Consider the following 24058-nt stretch of genomic DNA (forward strand, 5'->3'; position numbering starts at 1 on the left):
CCTTCAACTGTTTTTTAAAAGTTGGTTTGGTTATTTTAGATCCTTTGCAGTTTTATGTAATTTTTGGAATCAACTTGTAGATTTCTTCAAAGAAGCTTCGTGAAATTTTTATTGGGATTCTGTTGAAATTCTAGATCAATTTGTAGAGAACGGACACGTTAACATTAATGAGGGTTCCAATGCGTGAATATGGCACCTTCGTTTATTTAGGTTTTATCAGTTTATCTTAACAATATTGTAACTTTCAGAGTATGTCTTGCACATGTTTTGTTAAATTTACCCCCATGTATTTCATGTTTTTTTGATGTAAAGAGTACTGTTTTAAGATTTTCGTTTCTACCTATTTGTTGCTAGTAATAAAAATGGAATTGATTTTTGTGTATTGACATTGTACCCTGATTCCTTGCTGAAATCACTTATCAATTCCTGTAGTTTTTGTAGGTTCCTTAGGGTATTCTACATAGATTATCATGGGTTTGCAAATAAAGATAATCTGTATGCTTTTAATATCCTTTTCCTGCCTTATTGAACAGGCTGGAATCTCTAAGACAATGTTGAGTGAAAGTGGTGAGAGCAGATATCCCTGCCTTGTTTCTAATCTTAAAGGGAAGGTATCCAGTCTTTCGCCATTAAGTATGATATTTGTGTTAGGTTTTTGTTTTTTTGTGAGGAAGATTGGCCCTGAACTAACATCTGCTGCCAAACCTCCTCTTTTTGCTTTAGGAAGATTGTCACTGAGCTAACATCTGTGCCAGTCTTCCTCCACTTTGCGTGCAGGATGCCACCACAGCATGGCTTGATGAGTGGTGTACAGGTTTGTGCCTGGGATGTGAACCCCAGACTGCCAAAGTGGAACGTGTGAACTTAACCACTACGCCACTGGGCCTGCTCTATGTTAGGTTTCTTCGTAGATGGCTTTTATCAGTTGAGGAGTTCTGTTATGTTCCTAGCTTCCTGAAAGTTTTTTTTTGTGATTGGGTGTTACTTTTGTCAAATGCTTTTTCTGCATCTATTATGAGAGGATCGTATGATGTTTCTACTTTTTCTGTTAATATGGTGAATTATATATATTGATAATTCCAATAATAAACCTACCCCTTGGTCATGATGTATTATCTTTTTGAAATATTGTTGGATTTGATTTGCTAATATCTTGTCAAGGATTTTTACGTCTATGTTTGTGAGGGGTACTGGTCTGTACTTCTCTTTTGTTGTGATACCTTATTCTGGTTTTGGTGTTAGGGCAATGCTGGCCTTGTGAAATAAGTTGGGGAATATTTCCTTCTTTATTTTCTGATTGTGTAGCATTGGTATTATTTCTCCTTTAAATGTTTAATAGAATTCAACAATAAAGCCATCTAGGCCTGAGGTGTTCTGTGTGGGAAGGCTTTAAATTTTTTTTATTATAAATACAAGATATAGAGCTATTCAGATATTATCTTTCTTCTGTTAGTTTTGGTAATTTTTTGTTTCCAAGAATTTGTCAATTTCATTTAAGTTGTTAATTTATTGGAGTAAAGTTATTTAAATATTTCTTATTGTCCTCTTTATATGTAGAAGTTGTGTAGTAATGTTCCCTCTTTCACTCCCAATACTGGTCATCTTCTTTTTCTCTTTCTTTCATGATCAATCTGGAGATTTATCAATGTTATTGATCTTTTCAAAGAAAATATTTCATTGACTTTTCTCTATCATTTGTCTACTTATTTCATTGATATTTGCTCTTTATTTCCTTCCTTTTTACTTTGAATTTAATTTCCTCTTCCTTTTTAGTTTTTTAAGGTGGAGCTTAGGTCATTGATTTGAGACTTTTTCCTAATGTAAGTGTCTTTGCTTTAAAACTATAGGTTTCCTTCTAAGCAGGGCTTTAGTGGTATCCTACAAATTTTGACATATTTGTTTTCATTTTCATTTAGTTCAGTATATTTTCTAATTTACTTTTTGATTTCTTTGACACATCAGTTATTTAGACGTATGTTGTTTGTTTTTAAAGTTTTGGGGGACTTTGCAGAAGTCTATGTTTTTTTTTTTTTTTTTAAGATTTTATTTTTTCCTTTTTCTCCCCAAAGCCCCCCGGTACATAGTTGTGTATTCTTCGTTGTGGGTTCTTCTAGTTGTGGCATGTGGGACGCTGCCTCAGCGTGGTCTGACGAGCAGTGCCATGTCCGCGCCCAGGATTCGAACCAACGAAACACTGGGCCGCCTGCAGCGCAGCACGCGAACTTAACCACTCGGCCACGGGGCCAGCCCCTGGAAGTCTATGTTTTATTGATTTTTTTTTCTTACTTTAATAGCCACTTTATTCCATCCTGAGCACCTCAATATAAAACTACACACTGGTGAACTATTTGCCTTAACTACTTCTGAATTCCATAAATGTAGAAGTTTTGCCAGCAGTTCAGCACTTAAATAGATTAAATCATCTCTGACACATGGCAGATTTCGTATAATGAAAATACCTAAAACAAGTAGTGCAGTATGCTCAACCAATCAAAATAAAATGAACTTGGGAAAACAAGGCTGCAAGATAGTTACTAACATATCGCAATATTTAATATTACGAATTACAGGTAAGTTGTTCTTTATGGTTCTATCCGTGTAGGAACAACCTGAAGCCCCTTCCTTTCACAAGGGGGGTGGGGGGGGGGAGAGAGAGAGAGAGAGAGAGAGAGAAGGAAGTAATTAGCTGTTTTAGTAACTGTATATTTGCATACTTTTAAGCAACTCTTAAATGATACAGAAAAGTAGTAAACATATGGAAACTGCAATGCAGTACCCTACTTACAGTACAGCTGAGGATTGAATTTAAAATAAGTTTGAATGTACATAATTGTTAGTGCGTTAGCTGTATTATGTCCAAGGAGAACAAAAGCCTCTTTGTCCCTAAACAGCAAAACCTGTGTAATGGCCAGCAGTGATTAAACAGAACCACGGACACCTGGTTTGTTTCATTATTTTGTTGAAGAGCTCACATGTTTGAAGGGAGCACTGTTCATTAAGATGTGTTTATCAGGGGCTGGCCCCGTGGCCGAGTGGCTAAGTTCTCGAACTCTGCTTCGGCTGCCCAGGGTTTCGCTGGTTCGGATCCTGGGTGTGGACATGGTGCCGCTCGTCAGACCGTGCTGAGGCAGCATCCCACATGCTGTAACTAGAAGCACCCACAACTAAAATTATGCACCTGTGTACTGGGGGGGCTTTGGGGAGAAGAAGGAAAAATAAAATCTTAAAAACGATGCATTTATCAGTTTTTGTATTCCTGAAACAAGAGAAGGTTACATTTGATTTTTTTAACCCCATTAAAAAATAACAGGACTGACTATAGTCTAGATGCCACTGATGTTACTTTTTTACCCCCTGAAGATATGGGACTGTTTCCTTGTGGCTAATTTGTTAAAATGTGGAATGTACGCTTTAAATATAGATACTAGGAGAAATTACTGTTTGCTTGAATGCTGTAACAAAGTATAACTATCTTTAGAATATTTTCCTAAAAAAAGGATGTTTTTGAAAAGCCTAAATTAATAAGTTACAAATCTTTTTCATAGACTTTTTCACGGAACTGTCTAGTTAACTGTGGGTCCAGATAGTCGTTTGTCTCTCTCTCTATTGATGAGAAGTGATTCCCCCAACCTTCCAAGAAAACAGGTGGACACACAGCTCTCATTTTCTCCTTCTGCTGAAACGTTAGGAGACACATGAATATTAAAAAATTAAGTTCAAAACACTTAATTCTGTATTAGAAACTTGACTCTATCATAAGTCTCTTCTTTTTGAAAATCATACTGGGCTGGTTAAATGCTCCATTTCCACTGTTATTTACATGTAGGAAGCAGAAGAATATTCCATCTAGTTCAAACTGGAGGTTTAGTTACCACAGCACTGACCCCTGGTTGGCTGTGTGGGCTCGGTAAGGTCTATTGCTCTTCTTCTGGCACGGTTTGCTCCTGGATTTCGTGGTTCATTCTTTGGCAGCTTTTTAGCTATTACTGTGAATATTTCATTTATGTTTATTGATGTTTTTAGTTGATGTCTCTGTGAATACTAAACTTATTATCTGCATAGGACTGTGCTTCCTGGAAATCTACAGCTCTTTTATTCTAGGTCAGCCTTGTTTCCCGGTAAAGCTGTGATAGTATTAGGACTTGCTTGCCTCTGAAGTTCTTGGACCCAGTTTTTTGCTCTTGCAAAGGACTCCTCATTTGAGATATCATATACAACTATGGCTGCCTGTGCTCCTCTTAGTACATTGGTACTGGCTATGTTATCATTCTTGACCAGCTATATTCCATATTTGAAACTTTACTGTTGTGTCATCAAGACACACAGTTTCAGTTAGAAAAGCAGCCCAAATGAATGGTACTCTCTCAAAATTCGTGAAATTGGCCCCTCACGAAACGAAGCTCTAGGCTTGATTTGTCAACAGCAGACTCTCCTAGGAGTACTAGTTTGTACTGGCATATTTTATTTTCAGTATTTGGCCCACTGGGTCCTGGTGCTCCTGGATTAGCCATGTCCAAATTTGAAAGAAGTCCCTAATTTCAGTTTCTTAAAAGAATTTCTGGGATGCATGGTGTCAGTTTTTTTCTTTCTGGAGGTAAAGAAGCCTGAGACAACACATGTGGGGCTGAAGCTTCCTGGCAGCAGACGACAGGCATAGCCTGAATGAAGAGATGGAGGCTGTGGCTCTGGCGGAGGCTGTGTGTCCTCCTCCTGTTGATTTCTAATTTAATTCCATGGGGTTAGAGACCATACTCTGCGTGACTTCAGTCCTTTTAAACTGCTAGAGACCTCTTTTATCACCCAGCATATAATTTTTCTTGTGCACCTAAAAATGTGCTTTTGTTTGGTAGATGTTCTGTAGGTATATTTATAGAACATCTATAAATGTCAGTTAGATTAACTTGATTGAAGGTTGTTCATGCCTTTTATGTCCTTACTGATTTTCTGTCTTCTTGTTCTATCCATTATTGAGAGAGCGGTATTAAAATCTCTGGCTATAATTGTGGATTTGTCTATTTATCCTTGTAGTTCTACCAGTTTTTGCTATGAAGTAAAATACGTGAATATTTTGAAGCTGTTTTTGGGTGCATACAACACATTTAGGATTGTTATATCTTCTTGATGAATTGACTCTTATCTTTGTGTAATGGCTTTCTTTATCCCTGACAATATTCCTTGTCCTGCAGTCTACTTGTTTTTTTGTTTTATTTTTATTTTTTAAGGAAGATGCACCCTGAGCTAACATCTGCGGCCAATCTTCCTCTTTTTTTGCTGAGGAAGATTGGCCCTGAGCTAACATCTATGTCCATCTTCCTCTACTTTATATGGGGACACCTGCCACAGCATGGCTTGACAAGCCATGTGTAGGTCTGCACCCACAATCCAGAATGGTGAACCCGGGGCCACCGAAGGGGAACATGTGAACTTAACTGCTGTGCCACCGGGCTGGCCCTACTTGTTTAATATTAATGTAGCCACTCTATATTTATTATTAATATTTGCAGAGATTTTTGCATTCTTTTATCTGTGTGTTTATATTTAATATGTTTCTTATAGACAGCATAGAGGTAACTGTTGCTATTTTATCCAATCTGTCAATCTCTACATTCTAATTGGAATGATTAGACTGTTTACTTTTAATATAAATATTGATTTGCTGGTTGGTTTGGTTTAAATTTATCCATTTTGCTACTTCTTTTTTTTTCTTAATTTTTTTTTCCTAAGGAAGATTTGCTCTGAGCTGACATCTGTTGCCAATCTTTCTCTTTTTTTGCTTAAGAAAGATTAGCCCTGAGCTATCATCTGTGCCAGTCTTCTCTCTTTTGAATGTGGGTTGCCACCACAGCATGGTTGACAAGTGATGTAGGTCCGTGCCTGGGATCTGAACCTACAAATCCAGGCTGCCGAATCAGAGTGCACTGAACTTAACCACTACTCCATGAGGTGGTCCCCCCATTTTGCTACCTTCTGTCTATTTGTCCCATCTAGTCTTTTCTCTCTTTTCTTATTTTGGATAATTGAACGTTTTTTAAGCATTCCATTTTATCTTCATTTTTGGCTTATTAACTATACCTCTCTCTTTTTATTAATTGGTTACTCTGGGGTTTACAATGAGCAGTTTTAACTTATCACATCTATCTTCAAATAACATTATTCCACACCATGAATAATGTATGAATCTTACATGAGAATAGTTCATTTCCTTTTCCTTTCCTTTCTGCTATTGTTGCCATACATTTATTAACTTTACATTTTACATATGTTATAAACTCCACCATATATTGTTATTATTTTTGCTTTGAATAGTCAGTCATATTTTTTTATATTATTGCATATTTTAATTGTGGTAAAATACCCATAACTTAAAATTTACCATCTTAACCATTTTTTTTTATTTTTCCTTTTTCTCCCCAAAGGCCCCTGGTACATAGTTGTGTATTTTTAGTTGTGTGTCCTTCTAGTTGTGGCATGTGGGATGCCGCCTCAGCATGGCTTGATGAGTGGTGCCATGTCCACACCGAGGATTCGAAACCCTGGGCTGCTGAAGTGGAGCGCACGAACTTAACCACTCGGCCATGGGGCCGGCCCCGATCTTAACCATTTTTAATTATGCACTTAAGTGGCATTAAGGACATTCACATTGTGTTATCATTACCACCATCCAGCCACAGACCTCTTTTTACCTTGCAACACTGAAACTCTGTACCTCTTAAAGAGCCCCCCTTTCTCTCCTTCCTCCAGCCCCTGGCAACCACCATTCTACTTTCTCTCTCTATGAATTTGACTACTCTAGATTCCTCATATAAGTGGAATTATAGAGTATTTGTGACTGGCTTATTTCACTTAGCATAATGTTCTCAGGGTTCATCCATGTTAATTTTTTGTGCAATAGTCAATACTGTTTTCCATAGTGGCTGCACCATTTTACATTCCCACCAACAATGTACAAGAGTTCCAATTTCTCTATCAATCATATTTTAAAGCAATTAAAAATGAGAAAAAAGTTATTTTCACCCACATATTAACCATTTGCTCTTCTGTCTTTCTTGTAGATTCATGTTTCCATCTGATATTTTCCTTCTGCCTAAAGCACTTCCTTTACCATTTCTTGCAGTGACAAATTCTCTTAGTTTGTGTTTGTCTTAGAATTTATTTTACCTTATTTTTGAAGGATTTCCCTTATGGATACATAATTGTGGATGGACAGTTTTTAAAAAAAATTTTTATTGAGGTTATGATAGTTTACAACCTTGTGAAATTTCACTTGTACATTGTCAGTCATATTATAGTTGCACCACTTCACCCTTTGTGCCCACCCTCCCACCCCCCTTTCCCCTGGTAACCACTAGTCTGTTCTCTTTGGATTAACAGTTTTGTTTTTTTTTTTTTAAATACTTTTCATGCTTATTCCATAGTCCTCTGGCTTGTTCTTATCTTTGTTACTCTCTGCATAGTGTTCCTTTTTCCTCTGATTGCTTTTAAGATTTTTTTTTTCAGTGACTGGGTGATAATATGTCTTAGTGTGGTTTTCTTTGAGTTTATCATGCTTGGGTTTTGTTGAGCTTCTTGGATTGATGGGCTTATAGTTTTCGTGAAATTCAGAAAATTTCAGCCATTATGTCTTCAAACATTTTTCTCTGTTATGTTCTTTCCTCTTTTGCTGGGACTCTAACTATATATGTATATAAATATTAGACTACTTGATATTGTTTAAAGATCAGTGAAACTGCCTTCCACCCCCCCACCCGATCTTTTTACCTCTTATGCTTCAGTTTGGATAGTTTCTCTTGCATTGTCTCCAAGTCACTGATCTTTTCTTCTGCAGTGTCTAATTGTTTTTAATCATATCTGGATAGTTTTTTATATCAGAAATCTTTTTTTCATCTCTTGAAGTTGTATTCAGTTATATATATATATTCTCTTTCCCTCATAATGTTCATGTTTTTCTTTAAATCCTTGAACATGTAGGGTATTTATAATGACTTTTAGTGTCTTTTGCTAATTTTATCACTTCTGTCACTTTTATCACTATCATTTCTGTCAGGTCTGTTTCTATTGAATGATTTTTTTCTTGGTTATTGTTCACATTTCTCTGCTTCTTTACATGTTTAGTAACTTTTGATTGGATACTGAACATTGTGAATTTTATAGAGATGTACATTTTTGAGTGTGCAGATTTTGTTATCTTCTCTTAAAGGGTGTTGGACTTATTTTTTCTGTTAGCAGTTAGATTACTTATCAACTTGATCCTGTTAACCTTTTTTTGTGTAAGTCTAAAGTTAAAGTGTCTTTTATTGCAAGGTTAATTTAGCTACTAAGGCTTTACCCTATTGGGATCTCTACCGAAAGCTTTGGTCTCTGTGCTTTGGTTGGTTGGAATGTAAGTGTCTCCCAACCTTGTGTGAAATTTTAGAATTTCTCATCTTACAGTTTCTTGGTTATCCTTTGCCCAGTCCTTTGGAGTTACACCTTTCTTGCACTTATCTTAGTATTCAACAAAACTCCAGGGGACTCCAATTCAGAATTCTAGAATTCTTTCTACTTAGTTCCCTCTTCTCTGGAACTTAGCACTGTGACTTCCAGCCACTTCAGCCTCCCTTAACTTCCGTCTGTATTTTCTCACTTAAGCAAAACCACCGTGCTGTGCTTTGGCTCTTCTTTCCTGCACTTGTGTCCAAAATGTGCCTCCAGACAGAATGCTGGGGCAATTAACATTTAGGTTTATAGTCTATTTCAGATTAATTTTTGTATATGGTATGAGGTAGAGGTCAAGGTTAATTTTTTTCTGTATAGATATCAAGTTGTTTCAGTACCTTCTTTTTTTTTTTTTTTGAGGAAGATTAGCCCTGAGCTAACTGCTGCCAATCCTCCTCTTTTTGCTGAGGAAGACTGGCCCTGAGCTAACATCCATGCCCATCTTCCTCTACTTTTTATGTGGGACGCCTGCTACAGCATGGCGTAGGTCTGCACCCGGGATCCCAACTGGTAAACCCCTGGCCACCGAAGTTGAATGTGTGAACTTAACCACTGTGCCACCCAGCCAGCCCCTCAGTACCATTGTTTAAAAGGCTCTTCTTTCCCCATCAAATTATATTGGCACCTTTATTGAAAATTTGTGTGTATCTATTTTTGGACTCTATCTCTTTCCATTGACCATTGTCTGTTTTCACACTAGTACTATACTGTGGCTTATGACATGAATTTATGCACGATCTAATGGGTGGTTCTGACATGATACAAATATTTCATTTGACTTTATAATCTTTTAAAAAACGAATTTGAAATATGGTATTTCTACTAATTTGAATGTAATGTTATGCTATCTCATTTAAGAATTGAATGAAGAAATTTACTTTAAACATACTTGTCTTACAGAGACCTTTTAATAAAAGTGAAATTTGGAGAAAGCATTGAGGACTTTCAGACCTGCCGACTCTTAATTAAACAGTACATCCCGACAGGACTTTTTGTGGATCCATATGAGTTGGCTTCCTTACAAGAGAGAAACGTAACAGAGGTACAATTATTAGACGATTTTTCTTTTTGAGAGAAATTATTTTAGGGATGGTATAATTTGGATTAAGGCAAAAGTCGACAAGACAACATTTTAATATTTTTTATTCATTTTGTTTAAGTGTATAAAGTAACATCTTTGAGATAGGATGGGAGTATTGTTTAAAAAGTGAGTGATACTTATCATACTTGTCAGTAATAAGCCAACTAAACTGACCTAGTTAAATGCTTTTTTGGCAGGATGGTTCTTAGTTTAGTGACTAAGAAAATTTTATATGTCTGAGAAGATTAATGATTAAGAAATACTGCTTCAACAGCAGTTTTGTTGAATTAGAGAGACATATACCCCAATATCTATATAATTTAGCATGAGAGGAAAGGAAAGTAATATTTATTGGATATCTACATGCCAGATATCTTCATTTTTTTCTAAAAGAACCAAGGTAAAGTTAAGATTAAAGAAAGATTACATAGATTAATCTTTATAACAACCCTGGAAGTATTATATCCATTTTATAGATAAGGAAACTGAGCCCCAGGGAGGCCAAGTAACTTATCTGGGATAACACAGGTAAATGGAAGAGCCAAGAAATGAATCTAGGGTTGTCTAATTGGAAAGTTGTTGTTCTTTCCAGAGATTAATCTCATTCCTTAGTTAAGGGTTTTCCTAATTTATTACCTGGGGGCACTTTTTGTGCAGATTATTGTCTTCCTTGTGCAGATTGTCTTAATTCATTTGGTCTATCTAAATTGGATCCAGATAGCTGTTTTTAACAACTCAGGTGATTCCTGTTAAGAAATTTTGGGAAACACTATCTTAGTTCATAAGATTATAATCTATATTGAATTAAAAAAAGGTAAAATAGATACACTTGGAGTCATTTATCATGGCAGTTTATTTCTAATTGTGGTTAGGCAAATTTCTTCACCAGTTTTATTTATTTAAATTTCTTTTTGAATAGATAATTACATTCTCATGGTTCAAAATTCAGGAGATATGAAAAGGTATACAATAATAAACTTCTACCTATCTCAACTCTCAGTCACCAAATTTCTTCCTGTGTTCTGGTTTTTGTGTATGTATGGCAGTTTAGATACACATGTTCACATATATGGCAGTTTAGATACGTATACACATATGGAAAGACCTCATAGCATTTTTTCTCATTTCTTTCTTTTCGTCACTGAGTCATGAATTCTGATTAAGGCTTTTAAAATTTTAAATAATAGGTTTCAAATTTAAATACAGTTCTTGGCTTGTAGTGACAAGGATTTGAATCAAATTTAAATCTGCTTAATAAGATTACCTGTCATGTTTTAAAAAAGCGGAATTTTTTGCATAAGAGTACCCGAAAAGAGCTCACATGCCCACACCTTTGGTTGGGATGAGATTAGGGTGTGTGCAGGTTGACTGTAACAAGAAAAAGGGGTGAGTAACCAGTACCACTATAGGATTGACAAATTTCTCTTTATCTTAATTTTGTGCTTCCTAATCGTCTGATCCCTAAGTATAAGTCTTTTAAGTGAATTTACCTTTTCATTTTGGAAATTTCTAGAAAAAAGATGTCTCATTTGTGACATATAGATAATTGAAAGTTGGTATCTTGATGTATTAGATGCTGTTTCCTTCTGCCTAGCTGAGTTGAAACTGTGGTCCAGTTCTTTGTGCAGAGAAACTTTGTCATGAGAAGTAGTATTACATGATGAGTTTAACTGGATAGAAGGGAATTTATATGTAGGGAATGATTGAAGCTTATATGGGCGTACCTCATTTTATTGCACTCTGCCTTGTTCTGCCCCCCAGATATTGCGTTTTTTATAAAACCCTCCACCAGCAAAAAGATTATGACTCACTGAAGGCTCAGATGATGATTAGCATTTTTTGGCAATAAAGTATTTTTTAATTAAGGTATGTATGTTTTTTTAGACAATGCTGTTGCACACTTAATAGACTACAGGATAGTGTAAACATAACTGTTATATGTACTGGGATGCCAAAAAATTTGTGTGACTTGCTTTATTGCAATATTTGCTCTATTGCAGTGGTCTGGAACCGAACCTGCAATATCTCCAAGATGTGCCTGTATATTTAGATTGAAATGTTGACTCTCTTCCATGAGATAAAATTTTTGGTTGCAGCAAGTAGAACAGTGGGTCCAAATCAAATGGGTGATGTGGCAACAAAATATTTTGTAAGGAGTTTGTGATGATTTTTGAGTAATTTGAAAATAAAGACAAGCCTTAAATAGGTTCACCATGGATAAGGTTCATCAAATGCACCTCACCTCATTTTTAGGTTGGGCTATTAGATATATTTAATCAAAATCTCTCACACTCTTTCAAAACAGCATAATATTAGATTGAAACATATGAAATTGCTGTTTTGTAGGTCAGAATGGAAATGCTGTGTTTCTGAATTCATAAGTTTTACTCAATCAAAATATGTAGTATTATGACTTGTGCCCTCGCCAAGAACAGGGACTAGATTTACTTTCCTTTCCCACTTCAAAGAACCAAGAGGTAGACAAAATATATGAAATGATGGAAAAAGCATTAAATATCAGGCTGTGAGGGCAACAGTGTCTGAGAGATGGGAAATAAATAAGGTGAGCCCTATGATGGTTCCAGCTTATTGCCTTGAGCAAGTTTTCAGGCTATAGTGCAGGGAGGAGGAACTGAACCAGAGCCTGGTGGACTTCTTGAGTTGAGGAGATGAAGGTGAGATTCTGGGGAGACCGAGATCATGAGAATTCACTAGACAGTGTGTCAAAGAGGAGAGAACTGCATAGAGGCAACTCCAGAGATCCATGGAAGGTTCTGCTCAAGTATATGGTTGAATATTGATTAGTGCATCCATGTGAGGAAACTAGCTGATGCCAGGAAAAGAACCGTCCTAAAAAATTCTGACACACAGGGCCAATAATAGTGCCTATTCCCAACAATAAGACCAGGAAAAGCCTCATAATTCATTGGGCATTGGACAGAGTAAACAGAACTTTTACTCAGTACTAGGGAATACTTACCGTAGATTGAACATTGCTTCAGTCCTGCTTAACAAATCTTAAAAGCAAGACCTTCAAAAAATCAAACTGTTTGCAAATAACTTTACTGCATTCCAGACAAAGCTCAAGGATATTTATAGGAATACAGAAATACCTAGTACCCAACAAAATCAAAATCACAATGTCTTGACCCTCTTAAAAAATTAGCAGGTATATGGAAAATATGACCTGTAATGAGGAGCTAAATGAATCAATGAAAACCAATCCAGAACTGACCCAGATGTTAGAATTAATAGACAGCCCGTGAAAACAGTTATGATGACTATATCTTATATATTCAAAAAGTTAAGTCAGACATGGAAGATGTATAAAAGGACAACATAGAACTTTTAAAGATTAAGACTACAAAACGTAAGATGGAAAATATTCTGGATGAAATTAATGGCAGATAAACATTGCAGAAGAAAAGATTAATGAACTTGAAGACATAACAATAGAAACTGCTAAAAATATAAAAAAATTTAAAAAAATGTAAAGTGTGAATGGAACATTAGTGAGTTGTGGGACATCTTCAGGTGGGCTACTATAAGTTTATTGGACTATCTTGAAGAAATATCTGCAGTCCCATGTTCATTGCACAACCTAAGTGTCCATTGATGGATGAATGAATAAAGAAAATGTGAGACATATCTATATATCTATATAGATATATATATATACAAATATACACACACGCATACATATACATATATACAATGCAGTGTTATTCACACATAAAAAAGAAGAAAATTCTGCCATTTACAACAACACACATGAATCCTGAGGGAATTCTGTTAAGTGAAATAAGTCAGACAGAGAAAGACAAATACTGTATGATCTCACTTATATGTGGAATCTAAAAAAAACCTGAACTCACAGAAACAGAGTAGATTGGTGGTTGCGGGGGGCAGGAGTGTGGGAGAAATGAGTGAAGGTAGTCAAAGAGTACAAACTTCCAGTTATAAGATGAATAAGTTCTGGGAATCTAATGTACAGCATTACATTATATGTATTATAATTATATATATATATAATTATTATATGTGACTATAGTTAACAGTTCTTTATTGTGTACTTGAAAGTTGCTAAGAGAGTGTTCCTTAAAAGTTCTCACCAAACACACACACACACACACACACACACACGCAAAGGTAGCTATGTAAGGTAATGGATGTATTAACTAACCTTATTGTGGTAATCATTTTGCAATATATATGTACATCAAATCATTGTGTTGTATGCCTTAAACCTACACAATGTTATATGTCAATTATATCTCAGTAAAGCTGGAGGAAAAAGGTGTAACTGGAATCCCTAAGGAGAAAAGAGAGATGGAGATGGAAAAAATATTTGCAGAAATAATGGCTGAGAAATTTCCAAATTTGATGAAAACTATAAAGCCACGTATCTAAGATACTCAAGAACAAGAAGCATGAAGAAAACCACACCAAGGTACATGATAATCAAATTGTTTAAAACAACGATAATGAGAAAATCTTAAAAGCTGCAAGAAGAAAATAACCATGTGAAATAAAGAGAACCAAAGATAAGGATAACAGAAGATTTCTCGTCAAAAGTACAAACAAGAAAACAGTGCAGCACATCTTTAAAGTATTGAAAGGAAAAAACCTGTGAATGAAGAATTCTGTATCCACTGAAAATGTTTTCAAGGTGAAGGTGAAATAAAGTCTTTCAGACAAACAAAGCTGAAAGAATTCATCACCATCAGACCTCCACTACAAGAAATGTTAAAGGAGGTTCTTTGGGCAGAAGGAAAATGATACCAGATGAAACTGATATCTACACCAAGGAAAGAAGAGCATTTGAAATGATAACTGTGTGGGTAAATATATGACTTCTTTCCCTTATTATTTAAATTTCTTTACAAGATAATTGGCAAAAATAATACCAATGTAGTGTAGCATCCATACCATATGTAAGAATAAAATATATGACAGCAATATTACAAAGGGGGAAAATGCAAGTATACTTTTGTAAGATTGTCACACTAAATGTGAGGTAGTTTAACATCACTTGAAGGTAGACTGTGATACATTAATGATGTTTGCTGTAGACCCTGAAGTAACCACAAAAATAACAAAGAGTTATAGCTAATATGCCAGCAAAGCAGATAAAATGGAATTATAGAAAACATTCAATTGGGGCCGGCCTGGTGGTGTAGTGGTTAAGTTCACACACTCTGCTTCGGTGGCCCGGGGTTTAGGGGTTCGGATCCTGGGCATGGACCTACACACTGCTCATCGAAAAAAAAAAAAACCAAAAACATGCTGTGGCAGCATCCCACATACAAAATGGAGGAAGATTGGCTCAGATGCTAGCTCGGGGCCAATCTTCTTCACCAAAAATAAATAGATAAAAAATAAAACCACACTCTATTTAACAAAACAAAACAAAACAAAAAACATTCAATTAGTCCAAAAGAAGGCAGAGAAAGAAAATAAAGGAACAAAGAATAGATGTGGGATATAAAGAACAAGATGACAGATTTAAACTTAACCATATCAGTAGTCATATTAAATATAAGTATCTAAATATCCCCATTAAAAGGCCAGAGATCATCAGATTGGATAAGAAAGTAAGACCCAACTGTATGTTGCTTACAAGAAATGAACTTTAAATTTTAAAACAAAAGATATAACATGTTCATACCGATCAAAAGGAAACTGAAGTGGCTATATTAATATTAGGCAAAGTGGATTTCTGAGGAAAGACTATCACTAGAGCTAAAGAAGGTCATTTTGATAATGGGATCAGCTCATCAGAAGGAAATAATAATCCTAAACATTTATGCACATGTTGACAGAGATTCAAAATGCACAAAGAAAAACTGGTAGAACTGTAAGGTGGAATAGATGAATCCACAGTTAGAGATTTCTGTACCCTTCTCTCTATAATTTATATAATAAGTAGACAGAAAATTGGTAAGGATATAGAAGATTTGAACAGAACTATCAACCAACTTGACCTAATTGGCATTTATAGAACGCTCCACCCAACAACAGAATACACATTATTTTTAGGTGTACGTGGAACATTTACCAAGATAGATCATATTCTAAGGCGTAAAACAAGTCTCAATAAATTTAGAAGAATTCAAGTCTTACAAAGTATGTTCTTTGACTACAGAGAAATTAAATTAGAAATCAAGAACAGAAAGATCTCTGGAAAAGCCTCAAACATTTGGGAGCTAAAACATGCTTCTAAGTAATCTATGGATCAAAGAAGAAATCAAAAGGGAAATAAATTATTTTGAACTGAATAAAAATGAAAACACAACATATCAGAATTAGTGGGGTGCTACTAAAGCTGTATTTAGGGGGAAACTTACAGCACTAAAATACCTATTTTAGAAAGAAGAAAAGTTTCAAATCAATGATCTCAGCTAAGCCTCCTTAAACTACAAAAAGAAGAGCACATGAAACCAAAGTAGAAGAATGGAAATAGTAAATAAACATCGTTGCAGAAATCAATGAAATAGAAACACAATAGAGAAAACCAGTGAAACCAGAAGCTGGTTTTTTGAGATGGATAAAATGAATAAACCTTTAGTCAGACTGATCATAAAAAAATGTGCTGTTAGAATTAACATTCCAGTGTCAGAAAATTATACATTTCATTTTTATAAAGTTTTACGTTTTTAGATTATAAGTTGTTCAAAAGCACCAATTACTTTGTCTTAATTTGGGAATGTTTTGTTCTGTTTGAAAGACCTCTAATCCTTGAGAGAAAGATTCTGGGAAATGTTAGAGTTATGGCACAATTTTGTGGCTTAATACATTAAAGTTTGCCATGGTGGTGTGTGATATGTGTAGTTGAGTGTTGTGAAAAAGTATAAGTACATATCTGGTAACCAATGCATGTTGCTTTAGGATTAATTTTTGATGCATAATTTTAATTTTCTGATAACATGCTATTCTCTTGTTTTATCTGTGGTGAAAATGGAATAATGAATTATGATTTTTGCAGATCAGCATATATTCACTGGACATTTTGGGCTTGCATTGATGCTTTTGGCACATGTTTGGGAGATTTACCAGCTTCCAGCCACTTTCCAGATCATTTTTGATTGTCAGTTTATGAACTCCAAAAATGGTTTTCTGTCGTTTTAAATCTAAAGTGATATACACACCTCCAACGGTCTGTGTTGTTGATTACCCGTCAATTGGTGTACCTACATGTACAATTTTTTTCCCCTTCCTTATTGTAACTAAGTTTCAAGAAATAGCCAAAACTCCTGTCGGTTCTAAGACCTCAAATTGTTGTTTGTGGATTAGCTTCTGCTGGTTCTTAATTCATCTTGGTTTAAAATGGATTTTGGTCTCTGTTGAGGTTCATTAAAAAAAAATAATTATCCTCATTTAAAAATTTGAGAGAGAATTCACATAAGATTCACCCTTTTGAAATGTACAATTTGGTAGTTTTTAGTATATTCATAAAGTTGTGCAACCATCACCACTATCTAATTCCAGAATATTTTCATCACTTGCAAAAGGAGGAAACCCCTAATAAGGCTGATTTTTGAGATTCAGATGCCCGGAGTAAAATTTTTTGAACCATCACCAAATAATCCTTTAACCAACAGAGCCCTCTCTGAAGGCCAAATTGCCATTTCTACCTGCTTCATTTTCATTATATCCCAGTTTATAAAAAAGTATTTTCAGTTTTTGGCAGGTTATCATATTTTTATTTCTGTGGAAAAAGTAGACAAAATAAGTCAATAATTAGAGAAATTGAAGGTCATAGTACCATCACAAATTCTAAATAGCACAATCAGTAATATATTTTATGTCAGTTCTACTTATTATGCTTAATTTTCAGCTAGTCAAATATTGGCTGTTTTATACTGTTTACCCTAATCGAATAGGGGAGTCGCATTGACCTGGCTTTGAATCTTGACTCCTCTCCTTGCTAGCTATATTGTTTATCCACTCCAATATTTTGTTTGTTCATTTATATAATGGGACTAATAGTTCCTACCTGATAGGGTTTGTGTGAAAATTAAAGGAAATAATGTATGTCAGCCTCTTAGTGAAATACCTAGCAACACAGTAAATACTCAAAGACAGTTACCTTTATTATTATCAGGTCATATATACATCCTTGTTGACAAGATAGAAAAATTTGGGCTATGTGTTATTTTGATTTGTATCTGGTTGTACCCAAAGAGAATTCATCAATAAATTTCTAGCTGGAGGTCTCTAGTAATATTTCTTAGGACTTTGCTCTTGACCTTCCTGATCAACATTTTTATCCTTAGATAAAAACACAGGAGACATAATTATCAAATTCATAAATGTTGATTGACAGATTAGGATTTCAGTTAAATCTCAACAGCCTAGAAAAAATGGACTGTAGCCAGAAAAATAAAATTTGGTAGGGATAAATCTAAAGCCCTGCATTTAATTAGTAAAAAGCCAATTACGGGAAAGAATAGGATGGGAATTAAACATTTCTGCTAAAAGTTCAAATGAAAAATATAGGGATGAATAGGTGGAGCACAGGGTCAGTGAAACTGTTCTGTATGATACTGTAATGGTGGGTACATGTCATTTTACATTTGTCAAAATCCATAGAACGTACAACATAAAGCGTGAACCCTAACTTAAACAATGGACTTTAGTTAATAGTAATGTATCAATATTGGCTTATCAGTTATAATAAATGTATCACAGCAATGTTAATAATAGAGAAAACTGTGAATGGGTGAGGGAGGTATATGAGGATGCTGTATTTTCTGCTCAGTTTTTCTGTAAAGCTAAAACTGCTAGAAAAAATAAAGTTTGTTAATTAAAAAATATATAGAGAGATATATATCACATTGAAATAAGGCTGCTAAAAAGAAAATCTAATGCAATTTTTGGCTAAAGAAGGTAATTCTGCTACTATACTCCCTGAGTATTTCCAAAGGCAGCTAATATGATGAATGGTTTGGAAACCACGTCATGAGAAGCTGAGAGAACTGTGAATATGTCTTTGGGGAAGAGAAAACTTAGTGGAGGCAGCGTGGTTGCCTTCTGATATTTGAGAGGCCCTTCGTGAAACAAGAAACAGATTTATTGCAGATACTGTAAGCAAGGACAATTGGTGATTGTTATAGGCCAGATCATCAAGTTTCTACTCATAAAAAAGGAATAACCTTTTAACGGTAGATAAAGTGAGATGACTCACAGTAATGAGCTCCCTTCTAGTCATTGAAAGTATTCAAGCGGTGGCTGGATACTTGAAAAACACTCTCATTGGGACAGTGGTTTAATTTGATCGTCTCTCAGGTTCCTTATGACTCATAAGATTATATAATTCCTTGACCTTTGTCAATGAGTTCGGTTACTCCTGTGATTAACAGAGAAGGAACAGTATGTGAAAAAAATATAGCGCTTGGTGTCACTGTCAAATAAGAGAATTAGGATGCTTACTGCACACACACACATACACACATATACACACACATTATATATATAATGCCTCAATACATGTGTGTATATGTGTGTGTGTGTTTATATATATGTTTTTATATATAAATATGTATGTATATATGGATACATATATATAAATGCACACATTATAATTTAAGACTAATTTCTGCCATGTGTGCAGTTTTACTTTTGGTGAAAAATACTTATTTCAAAATGATTTTTACCATTTTTTTTTAAAGAATCATTTACCATTTTTTTTTTTTTTTTTTTTAAAGATTTTTTTATTTTTTCCTTTTTCTCCCCAAAGCCCCCCGGTACATAGTTGTGTATTCTTCGTTGTAGGTTCTTCTAGTTGTGGCATGTGGGACGCTGCCTCAGCGTGGTCTGATGAGCAGTGCCATGTCCGCGCCCAGGATTCGAACCAACGAAACACTGGGCCGCCTGCAGCGGGGCGCGCAAACTTAACCACTCGGCCACGGGGCCAGCCCCCATTTACCATTTTTTTTAAAGAATCATTTACCATTTTTTCCATCAACTTTTTATACCCAGTTTAGAAAGAGTGCTGACCTTTGCTTTGACTTCCTGACCACAGTGCTCTATCTTGCTCACTGCTATCTTACTTGCTTCTTTGAAGAACAGGAAATTACCAGAATGATACTAATCATTTTAACCCAATACTGGGTTAACTGTTTTTTCATAGTTTTCATACTTATTGGATAATGCTATATTTATTCAAAAAATTTCTCTTTTATTGGTACCTGTTTTGTCACCTAAACGAAGGTTGATGAAGCAATTACATAGAAACAATTTAATGAATTTATTAGTTAATTTTTTGCTGAGGAAGATTTGCCCTGAGCTAAAATCTATTGCCAGTCTTCCTCTTTGCTTGAGGAAGACTTGCTCTGAGCTAACATCTGTGCTAGTCCTTTTCCATTTTGTATGTGGGTCACCTGCCACAGCATGGCCACCAACAAGTGGTGTGGGTCCGCACCCAGGAACTGAACTCAAGCCACTGAAGTGGAGCGCGCCAAACTTAACCCCTAGGCCATGGGGCTGGCCCCCAGAAATAATTTTTATTAGGGGGAAATTTCATACCCCAGAGTATAATTTCCTCAGTTTACTTTTAGTAAACAAACTTTTATTAAACACACATAACCTCTTGAGTTTTTTTACTTAAAATCGAGGATGGAAGGGGAATGGAAATATAAGGGGGATGAATTTGACATTTCTGTTCATCTGTATAGCAATCTTCTTGTTTTATTTTTGTTTTTTAAATCTTTTCTTATTCATTTCTTCTTCTGGATTAATACTTGTTTTCTTTTTGACAGGCAGTGATGGTTTCAGAAAATTTTAATATAGAAGCTCCCGACTATTTGTCCAAGGAATCTGAAGTTCTCATTTATGCCAGACAAGATTCACAGTGCATTGATTGTTTCCAAGCTTTTTTGCCTGTGCACTACCGCTATCATCGGCCACATAGCAAAGATGGAGAAACGTTTATTGTGGTCAATAACCCTGATTTGTTGATGTACTGTGACCAAGGTGAGGGTTGCAAGTCTTTTCTGAGGGTTGAAAATAAAAATGAAAGTATGGTGGCAAGTCTGAAGTCAAGGACAGGGATGACAAAAGCACGTTTCTTTTTTCTTTCTTTTTAACTTTTTCATTGTAAATTAAAGTACAGATATAGAAAAACTTCACAAATATATAGTTTAGTGAATTATTATGAGACCAATACCCTTGTAACCACCACCCAGGTCAAGATATAGAACTTTGCCAGCCACCCCAGCAGCAGCTCCATTTGTCCTGTCCCAATCACAGCCTTCTCCCTTCCTCTAAGACTAACCCACTATTCTGACTTTCAGTCACTTCCTTATGTTTCTTTATACTTTTATCACCCAAGTGGGCATTCTTAGACACTATAGCTTCGTCTTGCCCATTTAAAAAAAATTATTTCCATTAAATCTCTTAATTTACAGGTTTCCCCTCTCTCCCTTTGTTTAAAATTTATCTGTTGAAGAACCTGGGTCATTTCACCTGTAAAGTTTATTGTAGTTGGGGTTTTGGTGATTGAACTCATGCAGTTCATGTGACCTCTTTATTTCCTGGAAATTGGCAGCTCGTTCCAGAGGTGTGATCAGATGCAGGTTTGATTCTTTTGGCAAGACCATAGGTGGTGCTTTGCTCTTTTATGAGTAGGCATAGAATATCTGGTGTGTTTCTTTTTTCAGCCATTGATCCTCACTGCCCCTTTGCTGTTTCTCTTTCTTCATGCTGATATTTCAGGACTTGTAGCTGTTGGTGTTTTGTCTCCACTTGCATGTAGTTTGGTATTTGAGGGGATACTTTATCACCTAGTTTGGTTGTAAATGTTGTCCATGAGTTGTTGGTTTTGTGTGTAATTGTTTTTTTTTGTTTTTATGTGTGGATTTAAGTAAATTGAAAAGCTATGTTTTCGCCATTTTCAGTCATCCCAGAATCAAGACTTTTCTTTAAGAAGCCCCTTTCAAATTTTGGTTCTTTGTGCCTCTAAATTTGGGCTGATTAGAGTGTTTATGAAAGTCAGTAACACTGTTACTAAAGTAGGAAGTTTGTAATCATACATTTGCTGCCATCATATATTTCATGGTGAGAAAATAAAAAAGTGTTCAACTATGTTAACTTTGTTCATTCAACCTCGTTTTCTGTTTCTATTAATGGTACCTTTTACTTACCCTAAATAAAGTTGGGAAAAGTGCCCCCACTTGAGAGAGCATCTGGGGTTCTGGTATGATTTGTTTTTTTGGTCTGAGTTCTCTCTATATGGGTGGGTTTACTCTATGGAAATTTTTCGAGTCATATGCTCAAAATCTGTTCTCTTTTCTGAATATATATTTGAAAAAGAGTTTAAATTTTTAAAAAAGTGGCCCCTAGCATAATGGAATTTGTTAAGAAGTCATGCTCAACTTCTGCAGAGTCTTTGTACTTTTATAATTTCTTAAGCAGGCCATTTAAAACAGGCTGCTGAAATAAAACAGCATGTGATAGATGGGTTCAAATCATATGCGTCATATATTAAAATGTTTAAATACTCATAGCCCAACATGAAAGACTGGCCTGGCCTCTAGTGCAGAAACAGGTTTTCTGATACGATGTTCTACCACTTTTTCTCAGAGTTTCCAATTTTGAAATGCTGGGCTCAGTCAAAAGTGGCAGCTCCTTGTGCTTTGAAGAATAAGGATATCTGCCAATGGAACAATATGAAATACAAATCAGTAAGTTATTATTTTATGTTTTTAGATCATGCTGCCTCTTTTTAAACTCTTTCTATAATGTTTCTGCTACATTTAAGGGATTAGCATTTTATATTCGACCGTAGAAAGCTGTTTTTTGTTTGTTTGTAATGGTGTTTCTTTGCTGCTGATGGCAACAGTGTTTCCTCGTTTCTATGAAGTCATAGAATCATTTAATTGGAGGGCTGGAGATTTAGGGGTCGTCTCCTGCCTCAGTGGTCCAGAGCTTAAGTATGGCTCATATGCTCTTTAAAGGTATGGAATGGCAAAGAAAACAGTGGTGTGTTTATCTGTTTTTACTTGATCAGTAGAACTTTGCTTAGAATGTTTTACTAGTTTTTGAACAAAATAAATTAGTTGAACAACAAAATAAATTAGTTGACTTCATTATATTGTACAGAACAAGTGAACAAAAGGAAAATAAAACTCAAGTAGTATCATTTCAACTGTGATAAAGTTTCTAAACAGTTGTATTGCTATTATACATCTAAATTTAGGCTGTTTCAGTTTATTTTTATAGTTTTGACCTCCCAACTTCTTTTCAGTTATTAAATTAGGTAAGTATTAATCATTAACACTGGGTTTGTCTAAGGAGTCTACGGTTTTCTACTTACCTTCTTTGGTTAACACAGTCTACCTCTTTCCTCTCTTCGGAGTGGTTAAGTCTTTGTATAACGCGTCTCTTTTTTTTCTATCCTTTTGTTCCTCTTTTATGAGCTGCCTTTTAACTGATGCTTGTAGTATGTGTGTTTCTCTTTGTTCCTAATTCTCTTTAAGGCCCGTTTCTTTGGTGGAATGGCAATCTATGTCATCATTTTTATGGTTTACTTTTACAATGAGTCAAATGAGGTGCAACAAAAGTACAATAAATTTAAAAATTTAAAGCAGCAGACAACATAGCTGTCAGTCAGATAAACATAAAGCAGATTTATTCATATGTCATATTGAGGATATTTAGATATGAATTATTTTCCTTGTGGTCTGTCTCCTAGCTAGCTCAAAAAACAACTACGTATTTATGGTGAAGACTTCCCACAAAGCACTCCTATTTTGTGTTGGAGAACTTTCTTTGAACTGGCAGTTGGGAAGATGTGTGACTCTGCTGAGGTCTTAGGCAATGTAGAGTTGCTTTTGAGTAGATTGCCATTGCCGTATGGTACCTGAATTTTTTTCAAACTCTAAAATACGTCTAGAGAATTGCATTTGATTTTCTTATGTGAATGAAGAGTATGATTAGTGTTTATGATGTATTGATTTTAAAAATAGGTAGTGTGCATTGCTACAATAAGTACTTACCCTATTAAATAAGTAATTACCCTATTAAAACATTTTGAATTCAGTTCTCTTCAAGACCGTGTAACTTGAAATAAAAGATTATAATTAAACACTTTGAATTTTTTTTCTTTACTTTGTGTTACATTTCTTGTTTATATATACCAGAGAAATAGAGGACCATTACTAAGGTGGTGATCAACACTAAGGCTTGTTTGTTTAAGACATTTTTTGAAAGATAATTTTCAGATGGCGCTTTGTTACAGATTGTGTTGGTAACATTATTTTTTGGATGTGAAATTATAATTCAGGTATTTGTAGAAAGAAACCAAAAATAAAAGTATTCCTAAATTACCTAAATTTTAATGTTTTTACAAACCTATTTTTAAACCTTAAAATTTCCCAAAGTTTCTAATTGAACCCCTTTATCTTCAAAACCATATAGAAAATAGAAACTAAGTTGAACATAGAACATTCGCATTGTTAGTCAGTATCACAACTAAGTTGATGTTGTGGTAACAGTAAAGGA

At 35.1% G+C, this 24058-nt stretch overlaps 1 protein-coding gene and 1 pseudogene across 1 annotated transcript in view; one reads left to right on the forward strand and one right to left on the reverse strand.

Moving 5' to 3' along the window:
- PIGX (phosphatidylinositol glycan anchor biosynthesis class X) overlaps window positions 1-24058 on the forward strand; it is a 33978-nt gene that overhangs the window by 8026 nt on the left and 1894 nt on the right. The window contains exons 2-4 of the mRNA XM_044771357.2: window positions 9376-9517; window positions 20317-20530; window positions 22139-22239. Of these exons, the coding sequence (XP_044627292.2) occupies window positions 9376-9517; window positions 20317-20530; window positions 22139-22239 (457 nt within the window). The remainder of the gene's footprint in view (window positions 1-9375; window positions 9518-20316; window positions 20531-22138; window positions 22240-24058) is intronic.
- Window positions 3742-4658, reverse strand: LOC106848306 (ras-related protein Rab-5A pseudogene; annotated as a pseudogene).

This window comes from Equus asinus, chromosome 5 (genome assembly GCF_041296235.1).
Source record: "Equus asinus isolate D_3611 breed Donkey chromosome 5, EquAss-T2T_v2, whole genome shotgun sequence".
Taxonomy (NCBI): domain Eukaryota; kingdom Metazoa; phylum Chordata; class Mammalia; order Perissodactyla; family Equidae; genus Equus; species Equus asinus.